The 26,501-nt window shown below is 37.2% G+C and overlaps 2 protein-coding genes across 3 annotated transcripts in view; both read right to left on the bottom strand.

Annotated features, from left to right (window-relative positions):
- Positions 1 to 2,019: 2,019 nt before the first annotated feature.
- LNX2 (ligand of numb-protein X 2) overlaps positions 2,020 to 26,501 on the bottom strand; it is a 64,193-nt gene continuing 39,711 nt past the window's right edge. For both annotated transcript variants that reach the window (XM_045566855.1, XM_045566856.1), the window contains exons 3-10: positions 26,219 to 26,466; positions 24,867 to 25,066; positions 19,719 to 20,087; positions 17,358 to 17,498; positions 13,348 to 13,525; positions 9,885 to 10,116; positions 6,179 to 6,337; positions 2,020 to 4,321 (exon numbers count right to left, since the gene is read on the bottom strand). In XM_045566855.1, coding sequence (XP_045422811.1) covers positions 4,186 to 4,321; positions 6,179 to 6,337; positions 9,885 to 10,116; positions 13,348 to 13,525; positions 17,358 to 17,498; positions 19,719 to 20,087; positions 24,867 to 25,066; positions 26,219 to 26,466 — 1,663 coding nt within the window. In that variant the 3' untranslated portion in view covers positions 2,020 to 4,185. The remainder of the gene's footprint in view (positions 4,322 to 6,178; positions 6,338 to 9,884; positions 10,117 to 13,347; positions 13,526 to 17,357; positions 17,499 to 19,718; positions 20,088 to 24,866; positions 25,067 to 26,218; positions 26,467 to 26,501) is intronic.
- LOC123648930 (ATP synthase subunit ATP5MJ, mitochondrial-like) lies at positions 11,980 to 12,321 on the bottom strand. Its single transcript, XM_045566857.1, has one exon. The coding sequence runs from the start codon at positions 12,265 to 12,267 to the stop codon at positions 12,073 to 12,075; it is 195 nt and encodes a 64-aa protein (XP_045422813.1). The 5' UTR covers positions 12,268 to 12,321; the 3' UTR covers positions 11,980 to 12,072.

Below are 26,501 nucleotides of genomic sequence, written 5' to 3'. Positions count from 1 at the left end.
CTCCTGACATTCTTAGCCACGGAGTCCCACCTCCCTCCCTTCCACTGCAACGTGTTCCCTAAGCAGCGTTCCCTAAGCAGTACCGCAGGCCCTGTCGTTTTCCCGGCCAGATCAAAACTAAATGGAGGGAGGGGGAGCCCGAGCCCTCCAGCGTGGGCTGCGTAGACTTCCTGTGGAGAAGCCTGAGCAGCACAACGCAGGCCAGGCGACCAAGGCCCACATCAGCCGTCACACATCACGCTGACAGCGCGTGTCCTCGACATATGAAGACAACAGCATTCACTCTGCCCACCATTCACTCTTCCTCCCCAAAACCCACTCGCCAGTCTAGTCAGGAGAAAAACCAGTAGACAAATTCCAACAGAGGTCAACCTACGATATACCAACACTGTCAGACCCTTGGGAACAAGGAAAATCTGGGAAAATGGCACAGCCAAGAGGAGCCTAAGGAGACACGATGACTAAAGGTGATGTGGAATCCTGGGAGAGAGAGGACGCTAGGCCTAGATTCTTCCTCCGGAAGGCCTTGAGCAGTTCAGAAGGTGCATGACCTCTGACATTTATTGTCCAGCTTAAAACACTGCTGCAGACTGGGGAGTCAAGCACTTACCTAGCAAGTTTGTGTTCTTCCTAGCATGCAGGTAGGACCATAAAAATATAGTTGAATAAAATCCTTAAAAGCTTGCCCAAAGAGATTGGTAAATATTTCCCAAAAGGATGATGTCACTTGAGCAAAGTCAGCCCTGTGGACACAAAGGGCAGGGAGTGGGGTGGTTTAAACATGAAGCAAGAGAGGTGGGGAATGAGGCCCCAGGGGAGGCAGAGGCCAGACCATGAAGAGCCTTTTGTGCTGCATGAAGCCATTTTGATTTATCCTGCAGACGATGTGGAACCACTGAAGGTTTTTAAACAGGGCAAGGACATGATCAGAGTTGGGGTTTAGAAAAGTTACACTGATGGCATAAGAATTTGGACTGAAAGATGAGGAGGCCAGAAGTATGCAGACACTTGGGAAAACACAGGTTTCAGTTTTGCAGACGCTGAGACCTAGGTGCCTTAAAGCAATAGGATATTCATGCCACAGGCTGTGGGAGCTACAGACATAAGGCAACAGTGGTGGTCAAAGTTGCAAGGTGGCAGTCAAAGATGGCACTTAAAACTATGACAACAGGTAGCAAGTGATTGAGGCCACAATAAATGCAAATATAAAAGCCTACTGAGATTCATAAGGAGGCAAAGTGGGGAGTGGAGCCAAGAGGGAGAGAGACGGGGCAGCATTCAAGTCACACCTCCAAACAGGGGAACAACGTGAACCTGCAGAGAAGGAAAAGCTTCACAGTCCAAGGAAATACCGTAAGTGGGTGCTGGAGGCAGGAACCAGCTGGGGTCCCTGGAGCCTGCTGGGGAAATGGAGGGTAAGTGGGACACGGAGCCAAATGGAAAACTGGATTAGGGGTCAGATCACAGAAGTCTTGGTTTGAACTTAGTAGAAAATTGGGAGACAACTTTGTTTCTTTCAATTAAAAGAAGTTTTTTTTGATCATGCAAGGAATGATCAGAGCATAAACAGAAACCACAATGTCAGAACTGCCTGACTTGGCAAACGCTGTGACAATGAAGAGGTGAGGGGACCAGCACCATCCAACTGAAACAGAAGGTGAGCTATATGTGCAATTTAAAATTTTCTAGTAACCACATTAGAAAAAGCAAAAAGAAACTGAAGTGAATTTTAATAATATATTTTATATAACCCAATGTATCCAAGATATTATCATTTCAGCCACATTCCAGGTACTCACCTGCCACACGTACTGGACAACACCGGTCTAGAGGTACTACGTAGGAACAAATTCCAGAAGTATAGATTTATGTGTTCTACCTATAGGGCTGAAAATGAGAAGGTGGACTTGTGATCCTGAGGTTTTAAGCGTGGCTTATTGTAAGGACAGTGGTGCCACCAACAAAAATAAGGAACAGACTGAGTCAACATGTGCTGTTCAAGGAAGGAGACAATGTTGCTATAATGGAAAGGAGGACTTTTATTTCCATCCTGATTATTATGACACCATTATTTAAACACATCTGGAAAAATCCTGAAATAATTTAAACTGAAGGCACAGAACAAAATATTTAACTATTAGAGCTTAAAATGAGAAAATCCAAATAGTTCTATAGTAACAATAAATTATGAACAAGTTTCCATCACCAAATATCATTCTGACCAGAAATGACAGTCTTTTGTCATAAAGACTACAGCTGAAGCTGATTCCAAGATTTTTATGATAAAAATAATATTGAAAAAAATTTCTTCTTTCAAAATACTCATTATGTCACTGGGTTCAATGTAAGTATTTTACATATGACAAAGCAGCAGTTAGGATATTTGTTGATGGATGGGTACCCCCCAAGAAATGACACATTCTTACAAATTTTAAAAAAATAGCAAAGTTGGTTACAAAATTCTATTTGGGGAGCAGGAAAAAACTTGTTCCATGTCAATTAGAATATCAAAGCAGTTCAATATCAAATTGCTTCCAAAGCCAATCATCACATGACAGTAATATACTGTATGGGGCATTGCACTGTATCTTGGTTATATGTTGAACATACAGTGTAGCTAAGGGCCTGAACAAGTCCATAGCAATTACTGTTGCCATACCTTACTTATTCCAAAGACATATGTTTTAAAAACTCATTATAAAACGAACTAAAGTAATCAATGACATGCTACAGATACAATAAACCCCAGCAATGCAATTGCTAAGCTTGAAAATATAGTGGTCATGCTTCATAATATACTGTACTGTAGTATTCTGAAATACATTCTTTGATTATCAATACCATTTATTACAGAGGTCACTTGTATTTTAGCTCAGATTCTGAACTAGGTTTCTAAATGAAACTTTTTCAAGTATGCATAATATTAATAAGGTAAAGATATTTTTCTCTTACTCACTTATGTGTTTTCCAAAGGATAACCATGTTCAATGAAGGACAAACAAAATGGGCTAGTCATAGTTTTCAAAAACATTTCAAAAAAATATGAAATAGTCTAGTGACCAAGAACTGATTAAAAGATACTAACATCTAAAACCTACTATTTCAGATAAAAAAACAGAACTTTGCAGTCTCTAATTTGAAACAATTATGTTCATAAGAAATAATGGGAAATATAAGGGTTTCTAAAACACTGAAGATTCTTATCTGAATAAAATAAAAAGGTCTCCCCCGTCCTACTTAGCTGTGATATATATTTGTGTATTTAATAGCAATATGGTTTTATCTTTATCATCTAGTTTAATTGCATAAATCACAAAAACATTTCCAGCCAAGATTGCTGATAAGTATAATACAAACTCTAGAAATGATTTTTAGCAAAAATTACTGCAAAATTTTCCTACATAGCAAAACATTCCTTTGGAAATGGATCTTTAATGCTTTTGAACTGTTCAAGTAAATGCAGCTTTTACCATCTCCAGCACTAAACTATAATTACTGCTCAAATTCCTTTGTCACTAGATAACATTATCTTTTATTCACTACTATTGTAATAGTAGTACATTATTTAAAAAAACATCTCTTTAGTGGTGTCAGACCTATGTCTTCATCTTCTATTAGTATTGAGAGATTACAGTATAAATAAAATAAACCAGAAAATCATTTTATAAACAGGATGAAGTTTTGAAATGTTGGCACCGATGAAAAATGGGGAACGTTTATCACCCAAATTTAAAATGTATCCATTCATGGCATTGGTTACAACAGTGGCAGTACAGGCTGCTGTTGTTGGCTTCACTGACACCAGTCTTGGGAGATATGTAACTCATTCTACCATTCAGTTATTGAAACAAAGATCCACCGGAAGTTCCCTACTCCAGCTGGCCGGGTCACAGTTTGGGTGGACTTTGTTCATTACTATATGCAGTATTTTGACAACTGTGAGTCTGAATTCTGAAAACATAAACTCATAAGGGTTAGTGGAAGACTGTTTCCAAGATAAAAGAAATGTAACTAAATTTAGGAAAACATTTAAATAAACATACATGGATAATCTTAGTGGTTTTTGGCCCATGTATACCAGCTGTGTCAGAAGCTCCTAACAACCAGAAATACAATGAAATAAAAGGGGTTTCTTTCAAAAACTTAAAAAAGGAAGATGCAAGACTCAAAACCAATTTCAGAAATCTATACAAGGCTGCCAGGCCAACAAATAACTGTCAGAGTGACTTTGTTCCTCTGTTCCTTCAACATGGGAACTAATGCAGAATGGCTCATACCCACAGTTGACAGGCCATTTACAGCCACGATCATGTCTCCACACCTGGACAAAGATAAACAGGGACAGAAACAAAATGTTACTATTTCATAGTATTAAAAACATTACCCCACCTAAGATTTGCTTAGCATGAAAATTGCAATTTCACTTGCCAATTAACTGTCAATGATTAGGGTGCATGATATACTCTGAGAAACATCTGGGATGGTTTTTAAGCATGTCAAGGAAACCCTTGTGTCTATCCCCCCAATAACTGGTAGATTTCAAGGACAAGCAGAACAATTTTCATATTAGTTTAAGCAAAATATAATAATATGGAAAGTAAATCTGCTCTGTCTTAAAAATAAAAACCAAATGCATTTGGAGGAGGTTGGTTATTATTTTGACTGTTATTTCTCTATTCGTTCTTAGAGCTTATATATCTGAGGATTGAATTAAATTGGGAATAAGACCTTTCCTTTGCTTTCAGCTATTCAGACACCCACTGTCCTCTTAGCAGAATTATCACAAATGGATGATATACCTGGGGCCATTTCTATCTTTATGATTATAATTACCATTATGATTTTTGGTCTTCAGTTTATACCATAAATGATATGCTATTTTATTGTTAATGAATTCAATTTCTTTTTGGAAGAAGGTGGAATACAAATTATAAACTAATTAACTGAGGCCTAGACTGGTTGAGTAACTCAGCTAAGAGAACAATTAATTCATTTTCTCCTACTCTTTCCTCCTAAAATAATTGTTTTTCATCTTTATCAATATAGATAGACCTGGAGCATACTAATCCTGATCACCTTTTCACATATTATTTATATGTCACTTTCTCTTTGCAAACAGTGCAAATTCTCCATTTGTGCAGCATTCTGTCTAGTATGTCAACATTTACTTTATAAGAACTGGTTCTTTCATCATAAACTAAGCACTAAGAACTTGGAATCAACTGTCTTCTTTGTTGATGATAATCTCTTGACGTGACAGCTTTTCTTTCTTCTCTCAGTGCCTAAGCTTTGAAAAAGAAAAGAGGCTGCACACTGGTTGAGCGAGTACTTTCTGCCCAGTGGTGGCAGTCTGCAAGGGGTTAAAGGGCAGGGTGCTGGAGCCAGGCAGTCCTGGGTTTACATGCCAGTCAACCACTATCAGCTATTTCATCTTGGGCAAGTTTCTTAACTTTCCCAAGCCTTGGCTATCTTGTTTGTAAAACAGGAATAATAATGACACTTACCTCATAAGGGTTGTTAAGAGATTAAATAATGCATGCACAGCACTTGGCATTGCACCTGGCACACTGTAAGCTATCATACATTCATTTATCAAATATTTATTGAGATCCTACTATATGTGAGGTGCTGTTATGGGTGCTAGGGGTATAGCAATAAATGCAACACGATCCCCCCCTCATGGAGCCTGCATAAATACAATGTCAGGGAGAGGTGAGTGCTGTGCAGAAAAATTAAGCAGAGTCATCTAATGACAGGACTGGACCTGCATGGGTTGTGTGGGAAACTTGCTCAGAGCTCATTGTCACGTCACAATGTGTCCAATCAAATGACTCTGATTCAGTGTCTGTCATTAGATTAATAAAATATAGCTATAAGTGACAAGATGGTAAAGGTAATGCTTTAGTCTAGATTAGGGGTTGGCAAACTTTTCCTGTAAAGGGTCAGATGGGGTAAATATTTTAGGCTTTAAGAACCATACAGTCTCTGTCATGGTGACTCAACTCTGCCGCTGTAGAGCGGAAGCAGCTATAGATAGTACATAAACAGATGAGCTTGGCTGTGTTGCAATAAAACTTTATTTACTAAAACAGAGGGCTGGATCTGGTACTGACCTCTGATCTAAATCATGTCCGGCATAATTAACATGAATCACATCATTAATTAGAACAAGACTCACTTTAATCTTCCATCATAATACGCAGGAGTTCCTAAGACAATAGTTTTAATGAAGAAAGGCTGATTGGTGTGGTTCTCTTCATATCCACCAACAATACTAAAGCCCCAACTTCCCAAGTAGCTTCTTCGTAAAACTATATCATGGCAGCTATGAAGGGCACTATAAACAAACACAAAAATAAAGAAAAAAATTAATGTGTAGGCTTTCATAGCCTGCTCATCTTTGCTATAACCCCACACCATGTTATACTTTTATCACTCTCAGAAGAAAAAGGAAAAGGGCTCCTTTATTTCCTTCTGAACAGATTATTTTGACAACCCACTTTTCTAGCACAGATACAGTCCTTAGGTAGACTTGAATTTCTCCAACTTTTTTTCAGTCTTCTCTTCCCAAGTAAAGACATATATACATACACACATGTACAGAGGTTACACAAACTTGGTTACAAATCACACCTCAGGAATCTGTACGAAAAGGTTATGTACCTATATTTGCTCAATGCATTGTCAACAAAAACCTCAATTCTAATAATCATCTGTATCTACAAGAGTAATTACAAAGTAGAATGCAAGAGGTCTAGTACTGCTGAACTCAGGACTCAAATGACAGAAGAAAATGACCAGGAGTGTAGCTACCAAAAAGAAAGCAGATAATTACCGCCTTTCCTGAAGGCATACCCCAGGGGTCCTACTTTTAATCTACATGAGCAGTTATTTGTTGTTCTTCCTCCTTCACTTAGAATGCTTTCATTTTAAGAGAGACTCTAATTGCCAAAATAGAAAAATCAATCTGGGAAACACTAACAAAAAAATATTTTTTTCTTTTCCCTTCTATATCATGGACATTGTGAAGCTACAGTTAAAATGCTACTTAGCCAGTTCGTAGGATGTTGTCCAGGGAGGGAGAAAAAAAATCTACTTACATTTCCATAGCTCTATGGATTTGGGAACAAGCAGGGAGTAAAAACTTCAAAAAAAAATAAAACAAAAAACCCCTAAATGATATACAGAAAAAGTATCTCTTTTAATAAAGAAATAGCTTTGATTTTTAGGTAAAACTGGATCTATAGGCATCAAGGTTTCCCGTTTTTAATCCATAAAAAAGATTTATTAATAAAGCCAATTCTGTAAAGCAATATACACTATGCCAGAACTTCTAATCTCATCTAGTTTCTTAGCTCACTGATAAGAAAGGGCTTTTAGAAAGACTTCTGGGATGGGGCAAGGTCCCATGTACTGGCCTGAATTTTTAGTGACAGTGTAGGTTATTTTCATAATTCTGCATCTTCTGAAACAAACAAACAAACAGTTCTCTAATACACCCCCAGCGAACTGCAGTTGAAGAATCTCCCTTTTCAGGAAAAGCAGAGCTGCTATCCTCTGCGGGGTGAAACCTGCTTTTAGGGGCTACCTGCATCCATAGATGAGGACACAAGGCTGTCGAGTGTAAGTCTGCATTCAACAGAGACTGCCATAAATCCACAGAACGGTAACCTTTTACTGACAGGTATTTTTTCAACACAGGTGGCCTCAAAAATAGATTTTACTATACTGTGTATTTCTCATCTAAAATCTTTGTTATTTTGCCTGGCACACTAGAAAATGCTCTGAACATAGAGGTGAATGTGTGCCAACCTCAAAACTAGATTGGCATAATGGATAAAGAAAATTAAAGGAAGCACTAGGGTGCGGGCATTTCTGCAGGACACCATTGCTCTCTGCTTGCCTTGTCAGCAGAGGGGTGGGCAAGCCCTGCAGTCTGTGCCACTGCCTGGCCACTGCACGAGGAGACCACTTCTCACCCACTATGTGCAAAGGGGCTTTCTGCCATTCTAGGTTTAAACTGACAGGTCCAAGTATCAGGCTGCATACTGAGCAAGATAAATGAGGCTCCCTCAGATGGCTGAAATCTCACAATTTAGGTAGCAGTTCTGTAGGAGTTTAACAGCAACCATTTAAATCTATGTTTATTTTTCAATGGAAAAAATTAATCTGTCTTGGTGTATGAAATAAACATATTTCAAACAGCTAAATCATCTTTATCTTAAAAAAATCTGTCTCTCCAGAAAGCACCTATAGGTCTGTGAGACATGAATTCTAGTACAGTTTTAGGCCTTTTAATTTTTTTTTAACCAAGAGAACCAGTCAGCAAGTTAGGTTATTAACAAATGAAATCCAATAATATCCTTGCTTTTTTTCTGTAATTGCTAATGTGAAAGTATTTTATAAACCATAAATCACTTTACATAATGCTGGTTGTTATTATAAATTTATTCCGCATGAGTCAGATGGCTTAGAAGTTGGCACAGTCATATTGTTTATTTTTATTTTAAAGAATCAGTAATTTTCATCCTTGGTCAAGAGTCAAAATGTTTCATCATAGTTCAATTTTAGGATTCTTATATATAGTAAGAATCTAAACTGATTTGGGGACAAATAATGACAGTAATATACATTTTTCCTATCTCAATACTGAATAACACAACAACTGCCTGACTAGAGAAAGGAACATACCCTGGGATGCCACTGGAGGTTCCATGTGCTTCTGTGACCCTGATGCCAACCAACCACAGAATGTCTCGGCTGGTTGCACAGTCAGTTAGGAAGCAACAAACTCTTTATAACGGTAGAGCAGCTACTCTTGAACACCAATGGTTTGGCTTAAAGACTCTTGTGTCCAATAAAGCTGAGTTTAAAATTCTACCTTTTTAGGGAGAGTTAAAAAGATAAAAAAGGCTTTTAAAGAGGCTTCTGGGATAGGGCAAGGCCCCAGGATTAGCTTGGTTTTTCTGTGAAAAATGCATATGAAGTCTAAGCATCTATCAATGTTGGTAAATGACAGTTGTTCTGAGTTAAGAGACTGGAATACTCAATCTCATGGCTAGGCCACTTATACGATCAATCCTTAATAGGAATGGATGGATTTGCTTTCTTTGTTTTTGTAAACACAGCAGCCCCCAACCCTTTTGGCACCAGGGATTGGTTTCAAGGAAGACAATTTTTCTAAGGATGGTGGGGGGTGGGGGTAAGATGCTTACTTGCCACTATAAAGTCTGCCACCAGATGCAGCTTATCACTTGCCACTTACAATACGGTTTTGGTATGAGTCTGCAAGCAACTGATTTATTGTGGTCTCTGTGCAGTCAAAGCTCTCTGCTAATGATAATTTATATTCATAGCTGCTCCCCAGCACTAGCATCACTGCCTCAGCTCCACCTTAGATCATCAGGCATTAGATTCTCATAAGGAGCGTGCAACCTAGATCCCTAGCACGCGCAATTTACAGTAGGGTTCGTGTTCTTATGAGATTCTAATGCCACTGCTGATCTGATAGAAGGCGGAGCTTATGCGGTGATGGGAACCATGGGGAGTGGCTGTAAATACTGATGAAACTTTGCTCACTGCTCACCTCCTGCTGTGCCGCCCGGTTCCTAACAGGTCAGGGACTGGTACCAGTCCATGGCCCGGGGACTAGGGATGGCAGTATAAACAGATATAAGTCTTTATAGCTCAGTTTTTAAAATTAAATCTACCTTTTAAAATGTAATACATTAAGAAAGTATTACCACTTTCTTTTGTCATTTGATTTGATGCTGGTTTTATTTAATTAAAGCCTTCTCCTAATGGGCAAATTTACTGTGTTACACACAGATAAAGGCTGCACATGTGATGATTATTCCATAAAAGAACAAAAAAGCCATCAGTACCTTGGGAGCCCAAGCCACATGACCCACGATGGGGACCAGCTAGCATCATACTCGTTTTCACTGAAAGTACTTGGCTGCTCTTCCGTGGTCTGAGTCATCTCCTCAACAATCTGGACCTCGAGTGCTTTAAGGGCAACAGCCGGGGAGGCAGCACTGGTTTTCAGCACGGCCACAGCCTCGCTGTGGCTTAAATTGGTCAGATCAATGCCATTGATATTCAGCAACACATCACCTGCTCAACGAACAGACAAGAAAAATGAGCTGAGCTGCCAAGTGATCATTTCCCTGCAAATCCTGCTGCTTGTAAACTAATCAACAAAGGTTAGCTTCAATAACTCAAATAAGGTCAAAGACCATTTTTTACTTCTTTGTAATTTTTATAACACTGAGGAAAAATCCAAGTTAGAAAACATTCCAAAATAATTCAAAAATTTTAAAGAATGTCATAATATATAAGAAAAAATGTGGCTTGAGGCACCTTGATACAACTGAAAGTGCAAATCACTAGTCCCAGTTTACCTGTGTACAAGCCCTGGGCAGGTTCATTTCTCTTCTTTAAGCTTCAGAAATTTCTATGGTTCTTTCCAATTCAAAAATTATTTGCTCCTTTGCTCTTAGAAATGAATTTTTAATATATTCTATTTTATATTGACACAGTTCTATACATAAAGACAGCCCCGCATAGTTCACTCAGGGCAAACATATCAGATTATGTACAGAGAGGACACCTTGTGCCCACACAAAGAAATGAAACTTGTGATTTGGACATCTTCCTTGCTTGCAGAAGAAAAGGAGTGTTGCTCTGCCAAGTGATCTAACAAAGAAGGGCAATGAGGATTATATAAAGGTTAGGAAGGAAAGTGTTAGTTTTGTAGGAAGCATACATTTGTGTGACAAACTCTACAGAAAATCCCCCCTCCCAATTTATCACCTACTTTTCAGATCATTAAAACAGAACAGTCTCATTGTAGAAAACTTAGAAAACATAATAAAATAACAAGGAGATAAAATTACCCCAAATACAACAATTGGACAAATAAATTTTTCTTAATAGCAGCTTTACTGAGATATAATTCACAGGCCATTTAATTCACCCATTTAAAGCATACAATTTTATAGTTTTTAGTATATTCAGAATTGCATAAACATCACCACAATAATTTTTAGAACATTTCTATCACATCCCTGCCCCAAAGCCCTGTACCCATTAGCAGTCACTACCCTTCCCCCAATCCTAAGCAGCCACCAATCCACTTTCTGTCTCTGTAGATTTGCTTATTCTAGATTTTTCATATAAATGGAATCAGACGTTGTTTTTTGTGTTTGGCTTCTTTCACTTGGCATAATGTTCTCAAGGTTCATCCATACTGTAGCTTGTGTCAGTACTACAATCGTTTTTATGTCCAGATAACATTTCATTGTATGGACAGACCACATTCTGTTCATCCATTCATTAGTTGATGGACATTTGAGTTGTTTCCATTTTCTGGCTTTTGTGAATAATACTGCTCTGAGTATTGGCACTCAAGTTTTTGTGTGGACAGATATTTTCATTTCTCTAGGAGTAGAACTGCTGGGTCATATGATAACTCAGTTTAACTCTTTGAGAAACTGCCAAACTGTTTTCTAAAACAGTTTTACCATTCTACATTTCTACTAGCAATGTGTGAGGGTTTCTATTTCTCCACATACTTACCAATGTTTGTTATTGTTTATTTTATTATAGTCATCCTGGTGGGTATGAAGTAGTATCTCATTGTGGTTTTAATTTGCACTTCCCTAATAAGCAATGACATTAAACATCTTTTCATGTGGTTACCGGCCATTTTTTTTTCATGTTTAACAAACATCTATTGAGCAGTAGAATCCGAGTGTCTCTAGATCCTGATCACCAACTGCTATGACAACAGAGATACTCTTCAGTTCTTCGGGTTTCATAAAGATGGACGGCTCAGTGAGATTCTGACTGCATCTGGTATATTACAGATTATCTACTCAGAGTCCACCCAGCACAAAGGAGGGAGCTGAGAGGGAGACATATTGAAAACAGTCTCGGGTAGGTGGCGTATCTCAGATACATTTATTCATGCCACAAAGTAGACCATACTTATACAAGTACACAGTGATGTCCCATGCTCCATGCTCCTACCTAACGCAGCTTGCTTACGTTTACAGGCAGACTGACATTTTATCTTATGTGCACTCCAAGTGCAGAGTGATGACCATGAGTAGGTGCAGGAGCTTCCAAAGCTTTACTTCTTTCGTCAGCACTCCTGGTGTTATAAATGATGATGCTCATCAACCCCATTCCAATCCAAATCTGGCAAACTTGGGTATAGTAGGGCTTTGTGGGGATCCAGATATTTTTAGTGCTCTCAAGCATCTTGGCAAAGGACTAACTGCTCAGACTGCACCAGAGCCTCATAGCCAATGACCTGCAAAGCTCACCACTGCACAGGCGCTGGGCAGGGTCTCTGGCCATTTGCTTATCTTCCTTGGAGAAATGTCTATTCAGATTCTTTCCCCATCTTTAAGTTGGATTATCTGTCTTTTTTATTATTGAGTTGTAAGAATTCTTTATATATTCTAGATAGAAGTCATCTGTCATATATATAATTTGCAAATATTTTCTCCCATTCTGTAGGTTACCTTTTTACTTGCTTGGTGGTGTTATTTGCAGCACAAAAGCTTGTAAGTTTTAAGTTCAGTTTATGTATTTTTTTCTTTTGTTGCTTGTATTTTTAGTGTCATATCTAAGAAACCACTGCCTAATTCAAGGTCATGAGGATTTATGCTTGTGTTTTTTCCTAAGAGTTTTAGCTCTTTCATTGAGGTCTTGAATCCATTATGACTTAATTTATATGTACGGTATGAGGTAGGGGTCCAACTTCATTCTTGGAAAAGTAACTTTTAAGACTCACTTTTGTTCCCTTATGAACAAACTAAGTCAATAGAGACTGTTATTTTTGCCATGGTAATAGTAGCTAATCGTTCCCCAACCTATGCACCTTATACCGTATTGATAGGGAATGTGAAATGGTGAATGAGTTTATCCCTAAAATTAAGTTTGTCCTCTGCTCCACTTCCTCTCTGAGCCCCTTTCTACACACTTTATTACAAGCAACATTTATATTTTAGTAAGATGGCTCTTCAGAGTATCTAAGTCTATCATAATGCTAGAAGCATAAATCTTTTAGAGGATCTTTCCCAAGATAAAATAATCTAACAGTCTGAGTAACTGTTAGCAAATTCTGGAAACATTACCAAGGTTCAAAAGTTTTCCTTTATAATGGGCATTTTTCTAACATTATAGAAAGACTTTATGCTTTCATATGCAGGGGACAGTTTAAAGGACTAAAAAAACTCATATTTAATAAATACTTTGTAAAAGCTCTTTATTTTTAAAAATGTGAGTTTAGTTCAGAAAGAAGATGTGGTGAAATTGTTCACAATCCCATCTTACCTCTCTTAATTCTGCCGTCCCGGGCGAGGCAGCCGTGGGGTGGCACGCTGGTCACAAAGATGGGCAGCTCGCCACTCTTACTTCCTCTACCCCCAGCAACGGTCATTCCAAGGGACTCGTGTGGTTCTTTCTTTACAGTAATGTGTTTTTCTTGGCATGTAACACACTGAGTAAGATCCTAAAACATAAAAGGAAAAAATTATTAGATAACGAATGACAGATAGTTGAAGTAAAGACAGCTTAAACTAAGGTAATAACTCACGTGGCACTTACAAAGTGATTTTTTAATCTCTCACTAACAACTGAAAGTAATACACAGTTCTTAATAAGTATACTGTGGATCAATGTCAATTTTGGACATTATTTTCATGGCTATGTAACTGAAAAAAAACTGCTGACATACAGCAGCTAAGGTTAACATAAGCACATAATTTATGCAATTATCTTGAGATCTAAGATATGACTAATTGTATAAAAGTAAATAATGCTTTTGAGTTTTAAGATTCTAAGGAAAAGTCAATTAATTTTACTTCCATCTTTCTCCTCAATTCTTTGAAAGAAAAGTTGACAGAGTAGTATAAAAATAAAGTGTGGCCAGAAAAAAGCCAGAAAAAAGCTGTAGACCTATCTTCTGATTCCTATTGACTAGGATTATAAGTGCTCAATCATGAAACAGGTACAAACCTTCCTGCAAAACCTTCAGGAAAACCTAGAAGGACGTGAAATAACTGAATTTATTAAAAAAGTTAATGACAGGGAAGTAAATTCTCAATAAACTGTTATTCTCAGGAAAAAAGCTATTTTTACTGACAGTTGTTACTGCTATTTATTATTGAGACACTCGTGGAAGTAAGACAAAGAATTTAAAACATTACTACTTTTTTGAATTGGAACTCAGTAAAAAACAAGGTATACATACACAATATTAATATTGAAATAATAATAATTAACACTTATTAGGGCTTAGTGTGTGCAAAGCTAATGGCTTCACATGCATTACTTCATTTAAACTTCACAATAGTCCTAAAAGTAAATGCTACTAATATTATTGACCCCATTTTCAGATAAGGAAACAAGCTTAGGGAGGTCGTATAACTTGCCCCAAATCGTCTAATGATAGGTTACTGTACTGGGATTTGAACTTATGTGTGTGAAGAGTATGTATGTTATATAGTAATCCAGTACTATGTACATCTGTACATACAGTGTGATGCACTATGTGTACATATTGTATACATGCACCCCCACAGGAACCATCCCACTAACTGTAACAGTGGAAGTTAATGTCTCAAAAGGTTCTAACACTTATCGGCTGTTAAGAAAATGTTGTAGATAATAAGATAATTAACATTATTATCAAAAATATATGAATTATATTTATAGAATTATAACATTTCCTTAAATGACATTATTTTAAAGAATTGACATGTACTTAGCTGTTTATGATGGTATTTGCCAAATCTCTAAATCAGTCCCTGGAATTCCAGGCCTACCTACCCCTCTTTAGACCTGGAATCCATGTACTCTTGAAATTTTGTCAAAGGAACTACTTGTAATAGCAGCATAGCATTCCTAGAAAATGTTATAACTGAGTAGAAAACTCATAAACATCTTAAGGCAGTCTCCTATATAAAGGTATGAAATTTATCTTAGTATCCTTCAAAACAGGGCAAAAATGACTTTATTATGAAGACAGCTCAGGTATACTTAGCCTTTAGTATATTTATTTAAGCAGTTTCAGCCCTTGGTTATTTAACCAATTAAGAGTTGTTATGTTACTACTCTAGATGGCTAAAATGTATGCAACTTTTCCTCAGGAACCAAACCAAACTTCAAAAATTATACTCAGTATGCTTCAATAAACTTTCTAATATCATATCAATGTTTATCCAAGCAGTTTCTAAGCTTGGTAGAAGACTAATGTATACTTTAATTTTTCACAATCATTAATCATCTGAACAGGCTGTTTTGGTGAATTCATGTGTTTTTACTTTCCCTAGGAGAACTTTATTTTTCTAAATCAAGATTTGACATAACAAATGAAGCATGTTAGTAGTAAATAGCAAAATTACAACATTACATTCCGTGTGGTTGTTCTAACCAGCCAGGTTTGCAGAGTGCCTGGAATAAGAATAAATTTAGCACTGCTATTTAAAACACTATCACATAAAATTAAAGAGAATGAGAGTTAGCAGACTTTTGACAGAAAAATACAGGTGTCCAAAACAAATCAATAAATAAGCAGAGTTCTCCATACAAATACTGGAATGATTAAGTACAGTTTTTTAAACACCCTTAACACTAAAAATGTTGTCATAGACACCCATATCTCAAATTATTGTAAAATTCAATAACATGAAAGATTCAGTGATTAACCTTTACCTTATAATTCTTTGTATTTATATGTGTGTGTATATATATCTTGTAAAGTAGGATTAGCTCTATATTTACTCCTATTCAAAACAATTACTCCTTTTTCATAGTTATCATTGTAAAGGCCAAATTATAGGTTTCCTTCATACATTTTGGTTTTTGTCCAGAAATGAGAACAAAGTCTGTGATTATAATTTCTTTTAAGTATTAACTAAACCAAAACCAGTGACAAGTCTGTCTGTACAGTATTTTAAACTCAGAAAACCAAATATACCTGATGGTCTGATGGGCCAAAAATACTATGTCTTTAAGCTATGCTTTCTTAGGGGTACCAGGGATAGATTCCAAAGGTAATTACTTTCTTAAATGTTGTACTTACATTAAAAGGTTACTTTAGCACATAGGAAAAGTCCTATGATTTTTCAGCAGACCAATAAATAAGTTTTTCTTCAGTAAAGCAATTTAATTTTTACTTAAGGAAAATTACTTTAAAAGCTCACATGCAGCTTATATTTTCACATAATTGAGTAAACATTGCATCATCATTTTAAAATTCTTGGCCTACTGGAAGTTGAGTTCAAATGAAAGATCAAATTAAGTAAATAAAATTAAGAATGCTAAAGTATCATCTTTTTTGATTCTGGAATGAAAGTGAGACAGCATCAACATTCTGAGCACAGATAAACAAACTTGGAATATCTTTTAAAACCAGTAAAATACTGATTCTGAAGAAACAGTTACCAAAGCCCAACATATGATAATTTAAAATGATTTAATTACTTTAATTTAAAATGAGTTAGGGTAACATTCCTCTAAGATATAACATAAAAAGAAATAAGCTATATGTGTACCTACCAAAATTCATGATTCATATGTTTAATATTCACATATCTAATTGTGTTTTTGTAGGCAACGTGCTCAATTTCTAAGTATAGACTTGTCGATCTTCATTATACTTTTTCAATCATATAACCAATTCCTAACATTTACATAAGCAACTCAAGAAAAATTCCACTTTCAAGTAGGATTAATCAAATAGGGGATTTTTCTGGAAGATCACACACTTCTCGTCAATCATCTGGCAGAGAGGAACCTTCCCTGCCAAGAAACTCTCTTTAATGGCTGAGGAACTGAGACATACAGTCACTCTCCAAGATAGCAAAACATATACATTTCACATCCCAAGCAATTACGTTCACCTTTTTGAACAAAATATCAGCATTCTTGTAAATCTTTTTTTATAAACTGTTTTACTGAGATATATTTTTTAAAAAAGCCTTCATTTAGGCTGGGCGCAGCGGCTAACACCTATAATCCTAGCGCTCTAGGAGGTTGAGGCGGGAGGACTGTTTGAGTTCAGGAGTTTGGAGATCAGCCTGAGCAAGAGTAAGATCCTGTCTCTTCTAAAAATAGAAAAATTAGCCCGGCGTGGGGGCGTGCCTGTAGTCCCAGCTACTCGGGAGGATTGGTGGAGCCTAGAAGTTGGAGGTTGCAGTGAGCCATAACACCACTGCACTCTACCTGGGGTGACAGAGCCAGACTCTGTCAAGAAAAAAACCACCTTCATTTAGATCTTATCGGTTTGTAACGATGATCTTTGTGAGTGGCATCAATATAAAAAAGAAAAAGATCCTCACCTTATGTGAGCTTGGTCTGCTGTGGTACAGCGGCTGTGCATGGTGCTGGCTGCTGCTGTGAGTCCCCCCTTCTCGGACGGTGTTACCAGGCTGGGGTTTCCCTGGTCTGGCAATTGTTAAATTCACCCTTTCTCCACTGGCCTGGAGTAAACACACATACATCACCACCCGTCATTAATGTTTGTCATTTTAAAGATTATAGGCAGTATAATCTTCAATGCACTTCGCAATCATTGTACCAGGGCCTCAACTGGGCAATGACTGCAAGCACCTGGTGGCAGGGAGGAATGAGTTCATTTCATTAGCTAACATTTTGAAATGTCTGTGGCTGAAACACACACACACATATACACACACACACACTCACACCCGCCCTCTCTCTCTCTCTCACAGATCTTGGGTATGCCCTCCGTAACTGCACCTCCAAAATGACCAAGGCAAAGTAGTCAAACTGCCTGGGCTCTCATCTCCTTATGATTGGTAACTTTTATTTTAATACTTCTTTGGCCCTTGAAGGCTGGCCTTGGTATTGTGAGGGTGAGAGCAAAGCAAAGCAAATAAAGGAAGAACTGCTTCAAAACTTGATTAAAATCTATTGTGACTTTTGAAACAAATTCCATGGTGGCTACTTTGGAAGTAATAATCAATGAAACACTGCATGGCTTTGTTTTTGCTGCTAGACGGCCAGTAAAAAATAGGATGTCAGCTTAAACACTTCTGAAAAGAATGACTACAGAAATCCTGCATAAAAAGACACACACACACACACACACACACACACACACACACACATCCTCAAGTGTTAAATTATTTTAGAAGTTCATGACTATCATTTTAAATTCAGAGGCCTGTTATCTACCATATTTTAAACACAGATTCACATCTATTATATTTTTAGAAGTGACTTTATCTTTCCTTTTAAAGTACAGGTCTGATTTACTTGACGCTGACTCTAGGTCATCACCACAATCCCCAACTTTACTATTACTCCTGCGGGCAAACATGATATCCTCCTTTAAAAAAACTGTGGTAGAAGGTGGCATGAGACCTGTCCCATGATAATAAAAATGTTGAGAAATCACTTTATTTTCAATTCTTACATTGGAAAATAAGTGATAAACAACTTCAATGCCCCACTAAAATCATTTGCTATTCAAGTACTTTATTAAATTAAATAGTTTCAGACAAGTTCATCAAAATAACTGAAGTAACAACCCTTAACATTCAGCTGGACTCTCAAAGCAGAGTCTGGAGACTTGATCTAATGGATAAATACCAAGGTAGAATGTTTAGAATCCCAATATTTAAAATTCTGACACTTCAGATTATTAGATTGCACCCATCCTCCAACCAGTCTCCACTCCTACAAGATGAACTATTTTCCAGCAGTGCAGCTGGCTGACATCCACAGGTGTAGGTCTGGATGTTGTCTTTGATCTGAGGAAATTTTAAAGCATCTAATTTCTTTAGACCCCAAGTCTATGAAACGAGACCAATACTACACTTCTCTCAATGTAATAAAGGGGGTGGGGACTTGGGTTTTCTTATAGTCTTAAATTTTCATTACTATTTGATTCTGTGTTGTAAACACATTTCTCAGTGCCTATCAACCTACCTTAATTCCTCATGTTCAATTAAATAATGATTGGTTTCCTTCATAGTGTTTTATTGTGCTTCCTTTAAGAAAAACACCTTTCTGCTTCACTCTTATCACTGTAGAAGATGCCTGTACTATTAAATGCCATGGCATGTTGCAGAACTTGTATATCTTCTCTGAATGATTTTTCCAACTTATCTGTCTTCATGCTTTTAATGAAAACATGTTTTTTCCTCTAATAATGACTACCCTTACTTCACAAGGATACTGTAAGGATAAATTTTATGATGTGTTTTAAATACTTTGATTCCTTAAAAAAAAAGCACTATAGAGATAAGAATTATTCTTAATAAAAAATTATTTTTCCCCTACTTATATGGATCCTGATGGTGAGTTAAGAGACCAGGTTAAGTCACAAATTTGGAAATCACAGCTCCTCTGAGCCTCACTTGGTAAAGGTAGACACCATCATCTGGCTTAATAGGTGGAACCCAAAGATCAAGAGAAACAAATGTGAAAACAGTAGAGCCTACGCTCTATAAAGAGCCAGCCTAAAAGTTCACAGGGATACAGGTTTTATAAAAGACTTTATCTGCAAAGAAGTATACTAGTGTGGATTTTGAAGAATTTAGGTAGCCATGCCTGATTTTTCTGATGAAATGTAAAATGTCTCCTGAATTCTGATGTTATGAGCCAATGAAAACAAACAATGATATATGGTAATTAAGGCTAAGTCTTTGGAATGAGGGCCAAGAGGCGTTTACCTGGATAATCTGGGCAGCGAGCTCTGGCGTTCCATGCTTCAGGTCATGCCCGTTGATGGCCAGCACTCGGTCATTGCTGCTAAGCCTCCCGTCCTGGGCAGCCAGCCCTCCTTCCAACAGGTCAAGAATAAAAACACCTGGCTCATCTGTCCTTCGGACTAATTTAATGCCAAGCTGTTCACCAGAATCCCGTTTATGAAGAACCACGTGGAAGATCTCTTCTCGCGGAGAGTTACCATCAGAATGGTTGTATGCCCGGTTGCCAAAGCGCCTCTCTCGAAGCACAGTGAGATGCAGTGTGTTGCAGGGCTGGGAAAGGACAGCTCTGGCATAGTTATGGGACACATTGCTGATATCATAGTTGTTGACCTAGAAAAAAAGAATTATGACTAAAGTGTGACAATCCTTTATTTTCCCAATTTGTAGATATGTTTACATAACATTTCCAAAGGAAATTAAAATTATGAAAGGCTATACAATCATTATTTACAAAGAAAACCATCCTAAAGACATTTTAAAATATAGAGTTTGTATAATTAACTTACAATGATTAGCACCAAGGGGAGAATAGTAGTTAGGATCACAGGCTTTAATGACAGTCTTGAGTTAAGAGTCCTTGGTTCTGCCACTTACTAACTGGTAACCTCAGGCAAATTACAGGACTCATTTGAATGTGTTTCCTCACCTGTAAAATGTGTTTACTATCTACTTCATGGGATCAGTATGAAAATGAATAGACAACATCAATATACGGCAAGTGCTAATGAAATACTAGTTCTAGTAGCATAGATACCAAAGTTCTACCGGATTACAAATTTGCTTTTTCCAAATGAAAAGCTAGAGAAAATAAATTGAGTTTTATTTTAAGGAAAGTGGCATATTCTAGGTATACAACCTTACTTTAGATAAGTGACCTTTAAAGAAAAGCAGATAATTATAATTTCATTCTAACTCTTTAGTACATAAGTAGTATATAATAGTATATTAATATATATCTAATATATTAAGGATGTATTAATACTCAATACTCACATAACATTTACTAATTAAACTTTATAACCTTGAAATAAGTATAGTGACTAATCCTTGGACATGTAACATCACTTAGAAAATATAATCAGCTTCAATTATTCATTTAGTTACAAGAAGAGATGAACATAATTCTTAGCATTTATCACAATTAAAGTTCCTCTCTGAATCAGTCTGAGATGAAACCAACATTCTCTGAACATCTGTTACATGACAGGCTCTGGATTAGGTGTCTGTGATCACCTAAATCCTTAAATCTTTTTCAAACAAATCCATGTTGAGCAAGGCCTCCCTCTTTCTATTTATCTAGGATAGACAGTTTTGAATACTACTAATTTGAGTATTGTTGATTTGGGCCTATTTATATCTTTTAAAATTCAGTCACCAAATTCATAGATGTCACACACAAACTTGCACTTCTCCCAAGTTTGAAACATCTATGCATTTGGTAGTCACCCAAGTCCTTGATAAAACTGTTGAATATAGGGTTAAGAAAAAACTTCTAAAGTTCTGTTTAGAAGGCAGCTTCTAAAAAACCAGGCTGACATAGGTTCATTAGTCAAAATCATCATTTCTGGCTATTTGGCTAAAAAGCTACCTACCTCTAGGTTCACATTTTCCCATCTTATATTCAGACATACCACATATATCACAAATGACTTTATGAAATATTTGGCTGAAATCCAGCTATATTTTCCAGCCATGTGCAAGTGAGTACTCTCCCATCACCTTTGTGAAGTAGGTTGGCGAATATCCTACGAATGGAAAAAGAATTTTTCTCCACAAATGCATGGTTGCCAGTGAAATTTGGAGAAAGTAGAGATCAAATAAAATAGTTTCTAGATTTTGTAAAAATAGCATCAGCACAGTCAACTCTATCACATTTCTTGAGCTAAATGTGTTTTTTTACCAATGCAATCAACAAATGGCTGTAATTATTTTCCTTCAAAACTGAAAGTGCCTAAATTATTGATGACTGATCAAACCGAAAATACCTATTCTTAATAATGCTCTAAACCTTTTATTACTTTTAATAACGATACTGATATAACTTACAACAGCAGTATCTTTTCTTCAAAACTGGTCAAAAGGCTGCATATGAATCTCTGAAGAGTAGCAAAAGGCCCTGAGGGCATATGGTTCTCCTTTTCAAACAGGCTATTTAACAGAATAATATGGGTGTGTATATGTATTTTTTTTAATGTGGGAAAACCAAAGCCACACGCTGTTACTGCATGTGGTTTGCTAACATAAAAGCATAGCCTAACTTTCTGGTATGCAAATGAACCATCTTACTGCCTCTTAGGAATTTTCAAGTTGGTTCACTGTATTACTCATCCAGCTTATATAAAGTTAGAAGTAACCAGGTAGTAAAAAATACCAAACAGGCCTCTTTGCAAGTGTTTACTTTTGGATGACCATAAGCTTGTCCCCACATTTGGGAAAGGAGTGTGGCATTCTTTATTGGCTCCAACACTCCAGTTAAAAGCCAACCACGAATCAGTGCCTACAACAGGAGGGACCCTTTGTGAATTTATTAATCAGGTTATGTGCTCAGACATTTCTTATCAGTTTGAATCATTAAACTAGATTTAAGATTGTTACTATTAGAGTTATTAGTATATATGTCTCCATAAACAATAATAATGCACTGGGATTTCTACATTGTAGATTTTATAACTTTGGGTTAATACCCCAAAGCATGGTCAATAACTTCAGATAATTAAAATTTTATTTGAGGTACAAAGATTCAGCTATGTGACTAAACACTACTCCAAAATAGAAGAGAGCCCAGTGATAAAATATATTAGTAAACAAAACTTGAAAAACTAAACTCAGTTATATTCAAAGAAATACAAATAAAAACAAAGTGTTTTACCTTTAAAATTTAGAAAAAGAATGAGAAACATATAAAAATGGGAATACCCAATACTGGTGCATTGCTACCAGCAAAAAACAAAAGACAAAAATAAGTGTACCCTTAATTTACAGCCAGAAAGGCCAGAAGTGGGAGACAGAAAGAACACTGGGTAGGCAGCAGAAAGGGCAATCTGGCTGTCCTGGTCTTGACCGGCAAGGTGTCAAGATGTCTGGGAGGATGCACCTAGGAAACCAGCTGTAGGATTCCTCCATGAAGAATCAGGTCAGGAGCTAGGAAGTAAGGAATACAGGTAAGGTGTCCTCAAAGTTGTGCCAGCCTGTGCAGCTACAGTACTAATATCATAAAATGACAGCTAGGACACAGTAAACAGCTAGCTTGACAGGGTCAGAAACCTGGTTTTACATAAGTTGGATTAGTTTTGTTTCCTGTATTTTTTCTCAGTATTTGGGAAAAAAAAAAAAAAAAAAAAAAACAACACTGAAAGTTCAGTCTGTCTCAGCCACACTAGAGACAGTGAAGGAAGCGTTTGGGGCCTGGGTGTTAAAGTGGGAATAATACACCATGAGACACAGCATGCAAGTGGCAGTGGAAACCAAAGCCAAGAAAACCCAAAGGAAAGGTCACCCCCGCTGCCCGTGTAGCCTTCCACTAACCCCCACATCTGGAGATTGCCTTTCAAGAGCTAAAAATCCTAAAGGTTCCAAGTTTCGTATTAATAAAGAAGATGGCTATTTCCAACAGCATGTTATATCCAAATTTCAAACAATTTACTGTAATTGATTATGTGCCAGGTGATGAAGAAGAGAAAAGCAATGAATGCTAATAGTAACTGAAGTAGGAGGGATCAGTAGGGGTGAGAATGGCTGAACAAAGCTTTAAGGATAAAAGGTGAACAACTGAAACACAAGATAATAACAGGCTGGAATGTAGAAATAAGTTATTTTCAGGGAAGCAAGAAGATTGCTATGTATGGCTCTTCTACTAGATTGTATATTCCATGAGGAGAGGACAGTATTTTGCTCTTAAATGTAACCCAAGCAACTCATACAGTGTATAGAACATCATAATAAATGAACAAACTGGTTCATCTGAAATAAAAGAAAGAGTTAAGATTAAGAAGACAGGTTGTATAGGAGACCACAAAGGGCCCTGTCTACTGGATTAATCACTCTGGGCTTGACCATCTAGTCGAACCTTTTCAAGGAAAGCGGGGTTACAGATGTTAACCTCTTAGTGATCATGTTAGATTTAAGAGAGGAGAGCTGGAGGCAGGGATATTTGATGGAGTATTCTACTAAATTAGATAAAAGTAGTTAAGGCCTAGACTCAAGAGGTGGCAGGGAAAATGGAAGTAGGGGTAGATATCAACAGATTATGGTAAAGGACTGAACAAATCCTAAAAGGAAATAGTCTTTGTTCCTGGGTTCCTAGAAGATATTTGTTCCTGTTCACAAATACTTCTCTCTCCTTGTAGAAGTTATCCATTTTTTAAAACTTCAATTATTATTACCCTTGTATGATTCAAATGTCACAAACTCCAGTCTTACACAGAATTCTTACTGTCTCCCTCCCGTCAGTCTCAACATGCCCTCTAATAAAATATCTTGTCCCATGCTAGTTCTTTTTTGAGAATATCTATTTCTTCTTAAAGATCTTCGGAAAGGCAAGACAGCAAGGAACAGCATCAGGGTTTATTGAAGATACAGAGTTAGAGTGTTTGCTGAGGACAGTGCATTTAGGGAGTCAATAAGAGATGACTATAAGATTTCTGAACCCTGCCTTAAATTCTGTGGTATAAATTGTAAGTAACTAGTGCCGCACAGTTCTTTTCTAGATTTTAGTGATCAGTGTAGAGAAGTATAAACCAGACGATGAAGGTAATAGATGGGAAAACATCCCATTGGCTTTGTGTTATGGCCTAAGAGAATTTCAGCACAGATAAAGGCAGCCCGTGAACGGCCAGGGTTCCAAGCCAGGAAGAGTCTAGCTAGTCCAGGGAGCCCGAGCACCATGTGTCAAGCCACATGTAGGACTGAAAATTAAGGTAGGGAGAATATATTCTATGTATATGGGAAAAATAGGACAAACTACAGATATATTTGGATCTGTTTTATGTATAAAAACAGCAAAATTAACCTATATATAATTCAGGTTCCATAATAGCACAATTTTCTAAGTTCTAAATGTATGAATAAGAACAAAAAGGCATAAGTTAACAGAATCATTAAAATTGATACCTGAAGAATCTGGTCTCCAGCGAGGAGCCTCCCATCTCTGGCAATGACCCCATCCCGATAGACTTCCTGGATAACAATGTTGATCAGCGGTGTCTCGTTGCCACCCACAATGCTGATTCCTAACTGAATGTAAGGATTGGACCGAAGAATTTCAATAGTGGTGATTTCTCCTTCTGGTAAACTAAGTGGTTGTTGTGTAGCTGTCAAGTTAAAAATGAGAGAGAGAAAAATAGAACATCGGTTTATATATTCTGATTATCTTTAGGTAAATACATCATCTTAACAGATAATTAATAACTAAGTAATACCACTAAATAACCAACAGAATGACAAAAAAATCTATTACGTTAAGATTATCCAAAAATTTCTTCTTCCAAAAGTGACTGGTAAATAATCAATAAATAGCTACTACATATCAGATAGCTAGGGATGACCCAGTGACACGATTAAGAAATATTAAAAGAAAGTTATCTAGTCCTAACTGATGAAAGTTTGGATCATGAAACAATGTAAATAATGCAAGGCAGTACAAAGGAAACACTAGCTCTGGGGCATGTAAACACCACAGGTGTTGAAAAAGTATCAAGGTCCTAAGAAGAGGCGGGTCTTAAATGGAGCCTTAGGAAATGAAAAAGGCTTATAGCTGTGGCAATGAAAATTTGAATCTGTAGTAGTTTGGGGGAAAAAACCATTTTAAAAAGTAAATACGAAGGGCCAGCTACCAGCACATGCCCAAGATCCATGACTATAGGCCTCCTGTTCATTTCCTAGTGGGTTGTACAGTTATAGCAGTGGCTGGTACCAGAGGCATGACGTGGTTAGAAGCATGATCTTGGAGTCAAATGTATAACCAGCCATTTACTGGCTGTATGAGCTTGACTGATTAACCTCTCAAGCCTCAGTTTTCTTGTTAAAAATACATATCTCTTTCATAATGCTGTTACGAAGCATCTAATTAGCAATACATGTAAAGTGCTTAGTACCGTGCCTGACACAGAGTTATTATTACACTTAATTTGAACTATTATTTTTGTTCTTGATGTTGATTTCTTATGTCATGAACCAAACAAGTTTCTGAACACACACACACACACAATAAGAACCACGTGAATGACTAGTGAGTTTACGGACTGCAACAGAAAAGAGATGGGGAAGGACTGCTCTCTCCAGGGTAAGTTTCAGTTTTGTTTCTAAAATGCAAACTATTAAAATTGTACACTGAAAAGGATGAACAATGGGGCATACAAATTATATGTCACTGAAATTCTTTTTAAAGAGGAAAAAAGTGCATGCTGGAAGAGTAGTGAAAGAAGGAAACAGATGAAATACATAAGAAGATTCACTGCACATACTGTCGGCTCCAGTGTTCTCCTCGAAGGCAGGGTTGTCAAGGCCAGGCTCCTCAGTCCATGAGGGAAGAGAGGCTGGTGTCAAGTGCCGCTCGGGAGGCACTGTGCCTGTCCCCGCACAGTCTGCTTCTGGTGACAAAGTACCAGGAGGATCTAGTACAGTGGGTCCATTTTCATTCTCAATCTCTGTCTGAGTTTTACTAGTTTTCCTTCTCTCCAGGGCAACTCTCCGATGAGAAGCTCCAGGACATCTAGAAAGAGAGGAATCAGGTGGTTTACAGATGAT

The sequence above is a fragment of the Lemur catta genome, chromosome 13, assembly GCF_020740605.2.
Source record: "Lemur catta isolate mLemCat1 chromosome 13, mLemCat1.pri, whole genome shotgun sequence".
NCBI lineage: Eukaryota > Metazoa > Chordata > Mammalia > Primates > Lemuridae > Lemur > Lemur catta.
This window is presented reverse-complemented; position numbering and strand designations above follow the sequence as displayed.